A 10,866-nucleotide genomic window follows, 5' to 3' on the forward strand; every position below is an offset into this window, starting at 1 on the left:
GTAGTATATGGTTGATTTCCATCATAACAGAAGTACTCTAAATTTTTAAAAAACGAACAGGGGTCTTGAAGATAGTTACGCTGCCATCTTGAACAAGGACTACTGCTTTAGATTTAGGGATCAGAGTATCTAAATAATCTAATTATTATCCAGGAAAAATGTGATACATTGTGTTTACAATTTAAAAAACCCTAATTTAAATCACTTTGATTATTTTGGTGTTTTTGAATATGCAATTTAAACACAAACTCTAATATATTAAAAAGTATCAAACAAAACAAAATGAACTCTAATGTTTAAAACCCAGATAAAAATAAGAGTATGTAAAGTAGCTTATCTGTTATTTAAAAACAAACAATAAACTTTTTAAAAGAGATTCAAAGTTTTCTATTATAGCAAATAGAAGTTGAAGGGCCCAAGGACTCCTACACCTTAGGAGAAGCAATGGAGTCTAAAGGACAGAAGACAAACTGATGGAAAGTAACCAAAGTTAGCTCATTTTACAGCTTCTGTTCTCTGACCTCAGTAACCATATAAACACATAAAGCCACAATTGTTCTACTTACGTCAAAACAAATTAGGAAAATATCTTTTATTCTTGTGGGCCTTTCAGTGAAACCACCATGATGAAGGGCTGTAAGCATTTCTTGAGTTGATGCAGTTTCACCTAATATTTGGAGAGCACAATCCCTTTACTACACTATATATAAGCAGAGCTTTGTCAGATACCAATTTTTATATCTAAGGTCATCTTAGGTCAGGCTAACCTTCTTGTAATTGCACTGTAATATTGTTGTCTGCTTGACTTCTAGTAATGTACACAAATACTTTTTAAATTAAGTAAACTGAGGGTAAATTAGTTTTGAGCATTTGGTTTCATTTCTTGAAATAATTGGGATTATTCTAGGATAACAGCTCTTAATCTGGAGTCCTTAGATTCCTACATGTGTCTCAGAGATTCTCTCAACTCACTGAGATTTTACGCAAAATTGTACATTAAGTACATATGGTCAATAACGTTCAGCACATTCTCAAAGGGGCCAGTGACACCCCCGCCCCACCAAATAGTTTAGGGGAAAAAAGAATGGAAAAAAAAAGATTGAAAACCACTGTGTTAGGATATCTCAAAATTAGAATTGGGAATCACAGGCCTAAGGACTAAGAAGGTGAGGTCCTTTGGATACATGCTAATATCTTATAATCACAGATTTTAAATCGGTACCCCAATCCATTTTTCTTGGAAAATCAGAATTTTCTTTGTTTTTTAACATCTTTATTGGAGTATAATTGCTTTGCAATGGTGTGTTAGTTTCTGCTGTATAACAAAGTGAATCAGCATATACATATATCCCCATATCTCCTCCCTCTTGCTTCTCCCTCCCACCCTCCCTATCCCACCCTTCTTGGTGGACACAAAGCACCAAGCTGATCTCCCTGTGCTACGCGGCTGCTTCCCACTAGCTGTCTATTTTACATTTGGTAGTGTATATATGTCCATGCCACTCTCTCACTTCGTCCCAGCTTACCCTTCCCCATCCCTGTGTCCTCAAGTCCATTCTCTATGTCTGCGTCTTTAGAATTTTCTAAAAAGTAGGGGTTGGGCTAGTTATTAAACTAATTAAGTGCTCGGTAAAGGAGCGCCTCAAACATATTGATTATAGCCACATTTACAATTTGAAAATGACAATCAAGGAGACACTATGCTGTCAGTAAGTCAGAGAAATAAAGGAATACAGCATGCTCTATCAAACCCAAAGCACTCAAAATAATTGACTTCACAATATACTTTAAAAAATGTGATGAGATATAAATAAATCTGCTTCATCCTAGAGTTATGTCCAACCTATCACAGCCACTCAGCACCACCATAATTTCCTTATATTCATTCTATAAATATTTATTGAGTACCTACTGTGTCAAAGGCACTATCTAAGTAATACTAAAGCCCTATTCCCAAAAAGCTCTGAACTAAAGAGACAAAATCCCTGCTTTCACAGAGCTCATAGTCTACTGAGGGGAGGCAGACAACTATAAAAGTATGTCACATGGCAGTAAGTTTATAAAGAAAAATAAAGCAGGGAAGGAGAATATGAGCCCTAGGGGGAATAGGAAGGGTCCTTCGGAATTGGATGGTCTAAGAAGGCCTCACTGAGAAGGTATATTTGACATGGGGTTGACATTTGAGACTGAGAGAAGAAAATACCCAGGGTATAAGTGGGACTAGTAAGTGGAAAGGCCCTGAGGTGGTAATAGTCTTGGTTTAACTGAAGGACAACAAGGAGGTCAGGGTGACTGGAGTAGAGTGAGGGGAGAGGAGGTAAAAGGTGCAGGTGCCAGGCCAGATCCTGAAGGGCGTTATAGGTCACTGTAAAGACCCTGGCTTGTTCTCTAACAATTCTCAAAAGAACAATGAATGCAGGTCAGAGAGTTAGCTCAGAGGGCTTTTTGAGACATAAAGTTGGCAAACTGCTTCACCAATAGCTTTTAAACTGAATTGTCAAACTGAGCAACATCGGTCCAAATAGAGGATATCTCAGCCACTGACAATATTTTAGCTTTTGAGGATTTCCCTGAGAAATCCACATCCTTGGATAACTTAAAAAGTGGATTACTAGTCTATCTCCTGCAAAGCACACTGGGTCCATCTCTCTGCAACTTTCTTCTAAGATAATTAACTTGCTTTCTCTCTCCCATTAAGTTTCCTTTTCTATAAAATGGAGTGTCACCTGTATTTGGTTTGCAAGTATTTGTGAATCATTTTAAGCTTCTTGGAAGAACGTTTGCTACACAAATTCGATGGAACATCATCATCACACACTTCTCTGACAATACCCTGCTACCAATTCTGGTTCCTGACAGAACATTTATAATAGTACATTGCTCATTTATAACATCTGTTTTCCTCTGCTGTACTTTGTAACTTGAAGGGAGTTAAGAGGAGGGGAAAAAAAGCACACAAAAGTTCCAATAAACACTTTCCAGTGAATGAAATGTAAAGCCTTTTTATTAAGAACAAAAACAAAACCTTGAGTCCCAGGGATATCTTTAAAACTGTATAAAAAGCTAACTATGGCTAATTTGTAGATAAAGAAAATTACAACACACACACACACACACACACACACAGAGTTTACCACAAAAACCAAGGAAATGCATACCCCTAGAATCAGCTCAAAGGACACTAAATAGCCTGATAGGGGCAATAACCAAGGGCACAGCTCATTCATTACCTCCTATTAACCACAGAGATTAATGAATTTGAACTTACAACAATTTTGCTGGATTTCCACATGAAGTATGGAACTATTATATATACAAATTTGTCTGATAGGTACTTTTATATAAATGAGATACCTCCTTAACTTGAAAAATTATCATTAAAAATATTCTGCAGCTTCCTCCTCTCTTCTGGGTGCCATGCTTCTAACAACAAAGCCATATCAAGAAGGCTCTGAGCTGGGATCGTAGAAGGCAAGCACCTAAGATTGCTTGTGTGCACAGAGGATTTACATCTGATGGGGTACTTCTGACTACATTCCAAAGTCAATTATAAATTAGCTGAATTTTCTGCACCGCCATTAACATAAATAACCAAGGGTTGACTGTACCTTGAATATTTATACTTCTTTTAAAGGCTGGCCTCAAAGCAAAATCACAAAATCTTTGAACTCTCTGCTTCCAAGGAACTCTAACAGTTAGATGCATACTATGACAGTTAGATGCATACTATTTCAAAGTTTATTATTTCAGGTTCCCATATAAGATAACTTACCACAGACTGTTATAAAATGAAAAGAAAGGTAATGAAAGTTGTTCCACTCAAAGGGAAATACTAAGTAAATAAACATTCTGATTTGTAAATATCTTCGTAAATGAAACACAAATGAGAGAAATAGAAGAAACAGAGATTATTAGAAGTTAGCAGATTATTAGAAGTTAACTATATATTATATAGTTTGGATCAATTGCAGAGAATAGTACTCATCAGTTTCATTCCTTTCTATTCTGGAAATAAATTCATCATTTAGACAAAGCCTACACTGGTGTTTTGTTCATCTTTGGCATTCGTAGATGTACAGAATTTTATTTTTTTAAAGTCTTTATTGAATTTATTACAATATTGCTTCTGTTTTATGTTCTGGTTTTTTTGGCCACGAGGCATGTGGGATCTTAGCTCCCCGACCAGGGATCAAACCCACACCAACTTCGTTGGAAGGCAAAGTCTTAACCACTAGACCACCAGGGAAGTCCCTGTACAGAATTTTAGAGTTAGAAAAGCATGAGCTCTGGGGTTCAAGTTCCAGCTATGCCCCCTACTATTAGATCTTGGAAAATAGCTTTGAGCCTCACTTTGAGCCTCAGTTTCTTTACCTATAATATGTAAAAATAAAAGTACTGTATTTCTACTGTATGATATCACTTATATGTGGAATCTAAAAAATACAACAAACTAGTGAATATAACAAAAAAAAAAAAAGAAGCAGACTCACAGATACAGAGAACAAACTAGTGGCTACCAGTGGGGAGAGGGAAGGGGGGAGGGGCAGAATAGGGGTAGGGGATTAAGAGGTACAAACTGCTATGTATTATAAAATAAGCTACAAGGATATATTGTACAACACAGGGAATATAGCCAATATTTTATAATAACTATAAATGGAGTATAACCTTCAAAAATTGTGAATCACTATATTGTATACTTGTAACTTATATAATATTGTACATTAACTATACTTCAATTAAAAAACATCTGCCCTAATCTTAAAAAAAAAAAGTACTGTATTTCCCTCATGAAGGTATTACAAGGATTCAATGAGTTAATACATGTGAAGTGCATAGCACAAGTTCAGTTTTACAGATGGGAAATCTAAAGCCTAGAAAGGTAAAAAACTATTTTGTCCCAAATCACCCAACTACTTAGTGGCAGAGTCAAAGCTCAAAGTCAAGTCCCTTTAGTCACAGTGTAGTCACTTTGTCAACTGCAGTTTGCTATAAAGCATTGTCTCTCTGGCTTTGGCCAACACTTTAATTATAAAGTTTTCTCTTCCTCCCGAAATAATTAATTTCAGGCCCTGACTACAAATAAAGTGAAAATGGAAAGATGGGATAACTATGTGTTGACTAATAGGTAAATGAAGGGGCAAGCAGAGACACTGTGCGAGGGGGAATTTGTCCAGGAGGTGTTCACTGCTACTGGCCAAACGCTGCACTACCACAGCTCCCACTGTAGGTCTGAAGCCTCAGGGCAGCACATTCTAATCTTGATCATAACTTTAACCTGGAGTCTAAGAAAATCCAGGACAACCAGCTGAGCAGGAAGAGTGTGATAGTTAAAGAATCGGTGACCTCTCCTGCGCTACGCAAAGATCCTCTTGCTCTTTTGCTTCGAGAAGAAGGAAGATTAATTTGAGTTGTCCCTCTAAGTAACATTTATTAATAAAGAACAAGAATTGAGAAAGAAAATAGGACTGTAATCATTTTTAGAAGTGGCAGCAACAATATCACTTAGAAATAATATAAACAAATGTTGATAAGAGGTAAACAAACCAGAAAACTGGACAATGAGACAATGCATAAGCTCCAGCTCATTTTCCTTCTACAATGGTATAAACCAGGAGAAGAAGAATTAGTCAAATGAACAGTCAAAATAGTAAGAATAATAGTAAAATCACTATCATTTAGTCCTCTTTATCAGTCACTGCCAAGTAATTAGGAGATCCCTGAAAGTTTCCTTGACATGGATTTTTTTGTGTGTGTCTCCCACATTCTCTCTTTTTTTTCTTATTGAGATATAATTGACATATAACACTGTATTAGTTTTAGGTATATAACATGATTTGATATACATATACTATATATATATAGTGAAATGATCACCACAATAAGCTTAGTTAACATCCATCATTACTCATAATTACAAAAAAAATTTTTGGACATGGGTTTTTGAGGGCTAGTTAGGGAAATACTGAGGCAGAATAGTGGTGGAAGGTTATCCTAAATATAAAAATTCAATGGGAAACAAAGATTTAAAAAGTAGAAAGAAATCAGAGGAGAGGGAGAGACAGGATTTTGGCAAATGTAGGGGAAACCTAAGAAGTAGACACTTTAAAGACAATGGCAAAGCCGCACAGGGATTTGAAATGATATGGTAGTGCAAAGAAGGAGCTCTTGGGCAAAATAGAAAGGAAAGAAATATAATTTGGTCAGGGCTAAGATGGGGAGTTTTGAAATGGAAAAGAGAAGACTTGAGAAATGAAAGGAATACAGCCAAGGCAACATTTCCTCTTCTATTTTGACTTTCTTCTAGTACTTTAAAGAGAATATTATAATTTAAGACTCTGAACATATCTTGTACAATGGATGTAACTGTTGGTAAAGAGAAACCTAAGTACAAGGAGTGAGGAATAAGAATCAGGACAAAAATTCACCAAGGCCTGGCCTTGTATATACAGCCATCAGATGAAGCTGAGACAAGCAAAATTATTTTAGAGACACTTCTATGGCCTATTTTATTATTAAGCAAATTCGGGGCACATTGTCATGGGATGTTTCTCTTTGTCTACGGAAAATTAAAATTGTAATACAAATGAAAATCCAGTTAATTTGGTCCTTATGAAAAAGTACATACCCTGAAATAGTTGAACAAAGTGTAAAGAAATGTCAGATTTTCTGAAACTCTCTGGAAATTCCAGAAACCACAACAAGGTCATTATGATTTTTTTAAATCGCTGTTCTCATAACTTTACATTTCCCAATGCATAGCATGCCCAATTTTACAAAGACCTGACTGCATCTTTGAAGATAATCAAACTTAACAGGCAGCTAGAATAATTCATAGGTAGAAGGATACACAGAATTATCCAAAATTCTGCAAAGCCAACAGAGAAGATTGCCTTTAGTTCTGTGACACCAGGGGACAGATATCCATCAAGAAAGCTAAAGTGCAGCAAAGCACAGCTCTAGGACATTTAAACAGAACTTCAGTTGAGTGGAAGGCTTGGTTAACCACAGTTGAGTAAACCTGTGTTGCAGTGTAATCTGATAAGGAACAAACAGCATGGATTCTAGAAGTGTAAACCATGTGTCCCTAACATGCTAGACTTCTTTGAAAGAGTTAATCAAATAGTGGATAAAAATGAACTGAGACATAGCAGCCAAAAGTTTGTTTTTTTTTTTAAATAGAGTCTCTCATAAGAGGTTATTAAGAAAATTTAGTAATTACTGTAAATTAAAAATTGATTAATAGAAAATAAACCAGGACCAATACTGAAAGTCTCCAGAGATTAATACTAGGCTAGTGTACAAATTTATTAATGACCTAGAAGAAGCTTGTATGGAGAGAAAAGGTGAAGAAAGACTGAAAATTGCCAATGATGCAAACTATCTATTGGAAAGCCTGGAAAGGCCTTGCTAAATAATAGATACAATGAAATTCCCTCTTCACAAAGTAAAGAATCAATACTTAAAGTACACTGATAGATTCAAAGTTAATAGGTTAAAAAAAAAAAAAAAAAAAAGATTAAGCAACCCTTACCAGAGTGAGAAAAAGGGCAAAATAAGAGAAGATATGATACAGACTGACAAGGTAATAAATGGCAGAGAATGCCAGCTAGTATCTCTTATATACCTTTTCCTTTATGAATACACAGAAACTTTATGTGGAGTTTTATGATAATAGAAGACAAAACATTTAAAATAAAAGACACTATTTTATGCAGCATATAATTAACCCATTGAACATGCTGCCACAGGACATTAATAAGACACAAAGCTTAGCATGGTTCCCAAAGACCTCAGAGCCTCCAGAATATGGTTCTATAGTAAAATTACTTAGGGCAAAAAATTACAATGGAGCACATACCTCATGCCTCAAGGTATAAACTAGGCAAGGTCAGGATGGAAGTTTCCTTTCCAATTGTTGTATTCAAAATGATTTATGGTTTCAACTTTTAAATATTCCTAATTCTATCCTAAAGTTCAAATTAAGTGAATAGACTCTTATCCAAAAATTCTTACACTATTTTTTCCAGATATACTCTTTTTGCCTGTTTATTTTTCTAAATAGCAGAGCCTTCCTTTTCACCCAATTCTTCTTCCACTTCACTTATCCCAGCTTCAAAACATTGCCTAAGAAGTGATCATGAAGAGCCACTAAGTCATATATGTAAAAATCCGTGTTTGGCAAAGAGAGTTCTATAATCTGTTAAATTTTCTCATCTTTTTCCTCTCAGTGGACAAAAATTAAAATTCATACAATATTTTGGTTCTGTTTATGTCACAAAATAAAAATCTGAGCTTAGATGCTGAGATGAATGATATTTAACATTTTTCACCTGTGACTAAGAGCTACAGCAAGAAATGTCCTTTTATAAAATGAATTTTAATCAACAAGCAACATAATTTTATAGAGTAAGATACTAGAATGCCACATGAAAAAGGCAGAACCCTCAAGGCTCTATCTTCACCATGGGGAATGAGCAAGTCATCTATGAAATGTTATGGCCTCAGTCAGTTCATACACTAAACACATAAAGAGTAGGCTATGAATGAGTTATAGGCAAAATTCACAACCTGAAAGCCTAAGAAACTGTGTCTGAAAACCTTTGTGGGTCAATAAAAAACAGATGTTAAATTTAAAATTTTTGAAAATAATAAAATTATGTGTGGACAAGACCAAAGTGATCAGGAGGCAAGTTTACACCTTGTGTCCATTTTGTAATCTAGCCCTCTCCATTTTGGGTTTAGCAATAGGGTGCCACACGTGGTATAAGGCCAGCCGTAGCATTCAAGCTTGACTGAATTTTAAAAGTGACACACTGATCAAATCTGTTCCAAGGACATTCTAGAATTTCAGGGTGCTACTGACCATTAAAATCAACCTCCTCGGTGCTCACTTCAAATCTAAACATGATGTAAAGTACAATCCTCGAGTTAATTAAATACAAGCCCATATATTTCATCTATAAAAAAAATAGTGTCCAGAATATATCACTTGCAAAGAAAGGTCTTATTATGTAATGCAGTGTAGTACGAGAGTTAAAAATAAGCAGATGATCTTACAAAATACAGGATTTATATGTTTCTTCTCTAGTTTAAAATAAGAATTTGCTTTAGAAGGCCAATAAGGTAATATGCTTAACAAGATGAAACAAACAGAAAGCTAAGCAGCAGAGCCCTTGTATGGAATTTGGTTTGGCAGACAAAAGAAGAAAGGCATATTTCAAACAGATGGAAAGTGAAAAATAATAAAGTCATCCTTACCTGCATTAATTTTCCTTCTGCTGGAGTTATGTCAGCAACACCAGCAAACACACCTTCCAAAGTGAGATTCAGTTTTCCTGTGGGGTCCATTTTCAAGGGGATCACTCTGATAATAGCTTTCTGCTCAGCTGATCTTTCAGACTCCACTGCTGCTGCCAGGACCAGTCCTGTGCGTCCAAAGCCTGCCTGCAGGGTAGCCATCAGCAGCCAGGGCCAGAGGGCAGCCAGCTGTAGCTGGTGGCCACCACTCATGCTACCAGCTGCAGCAATGCACTTCGGCCATACATACTGCTTCCACTAGCTAACACCGAACACAGGTTCCTAGATCCAGACAAACGGAGGAAAAGAAACTTATGCTTCAGTTCCAGAAAGCTGAGTCGTGGTTTTGGCCCTTCCTTTCTCTAAAGTATATTCCCAAGAACAGGTGGTATTCCTGATCTGGCAGGGAAGAAGGTATTTTCAGCCTACTTCTGCTTCAGGTATGTCATTTTCTCCCATCTTCACTATGATTAGTAAAGATATTGCCGCTTCTCTTTGGAATTTTCAATTTTGCTTGAGGGTGAATGTCACATCCTGAATTTTAATTATGTCAGATCACTTGGTGCTGGTCTTCCATATGCATCAAGTTCTCGAGCCACTAAACCCAATGTTAATGAACAAAACAAGGCAAAGTAAACGACTAAGGCCATGCATCAAAGGTGAGAGTGAAAAACTCCAGCTCAGAAAACGAAGAGATGGTCCTTTAAAGCCACAAAATTCGTCAACGGTAAAAGACTAAGGATCACAGGAGAATTTTTTCTTAAAAAATGGGGAAGGAGAGGAAATAATATTTCAGGCCACACCTTGAGAGATGTCCAAAGATGCTACAACATGTATTCATAAAAGTTTCAACATTAAACTGTATTTCATTGTAGCCAAAGTTCCAGGCCCACTGAACTTACAATACTTTTCATGAACTTAAATATACGATTTTTAGATTTTCTACCTAGATTTGCCTGTAAACTAGGTGCGAATTTATATGTCTTCACATAGTCACAGGATAAACCTGAGCATCACAAGCTTTTCCAACTTTCATAATTAGAAGAATATTTGAAAAGGCTGGCTTTCCAATTATTTTTCCCAGTTGACATTCATATTTCTATCTTTATTTTCCCTTCTCTCTTAGGGATTCCAGCTTTTATGCTCCTGCTTGAGAATGCCAAGCACTTTGATTTCCCATGAGATGCTTTTGGAAACTACTTTATTATCCAGATCTTATAATCTGTAATTTTCTAGGTTCATAAGTAAAACAAAGGACTATTCCTAACACGCTTTCAAATTCCTTGAGGGGGTGGGGAATAAAAGGGGGAGTAAGGAGGTGATTAGTCTACAAGCTCTAAGTAGAACACCCTGAAAAAGTAAAAATAAACCTGAGTAGAGTAGATCTGTGCTATTTCTAGGCACACTTGAGAATTTGGGTCTTTGTACAAACAAAGTCTTATTCTAAGATTTCAAAATGTGCACCCTTAAGTAAATACAAATGCACTTCCAACCACAAAGCCCACTGTGTTCAGAGGTCAAGTTAAAAAATCTTATTAAGTCTTCAGAATAAGTGCTGAAAAGCCA

General features: G+C 36.1%; 1 protein-coding gene across 3 annotated transcripts in view; it reads right to left on the reverse strand.

Moving 5' to 3' along the window:
• Window positions 1-9,513, reverse strand: part of RNF43 (ring finger protein 43) — a 59,578-nt gene extending 50,065 nt beyond the window's left edge. For all 3 annotated transcript variants that reach the window (XM_068530597.1, XM_068530596.1, XM_068530595.1), the window contains exon 1: window positions 9,262-9,513. In XM_068530597.1, coding sequence (XP_068386698.1) covers window positions 9,262-9,513 — 252 coding nt within the window. The remainder of the gene's footprint in view (window positions 1-9,261) is intronic.
• Between the last annotated feature and the right edge of the window lie 1,353 nt (window positions 9,514-10,866).

The sequence above is a fragment of the Eschrichtius robustus genome, chromosome 20, assembly GCF_028021215.1.
Source record: "Eschrichtius robustus isolate mEscRob2 chromosome 20, mEscRob2.pri, whole genome shotgun sequence".
Classification (NCBI taxonomy): Eukaryota; Metazoa; Chordata; class Mammalia; order Artiodactyla; family Eschrichtiidae; genus Eschrichtius; species Eschrichtius robustus.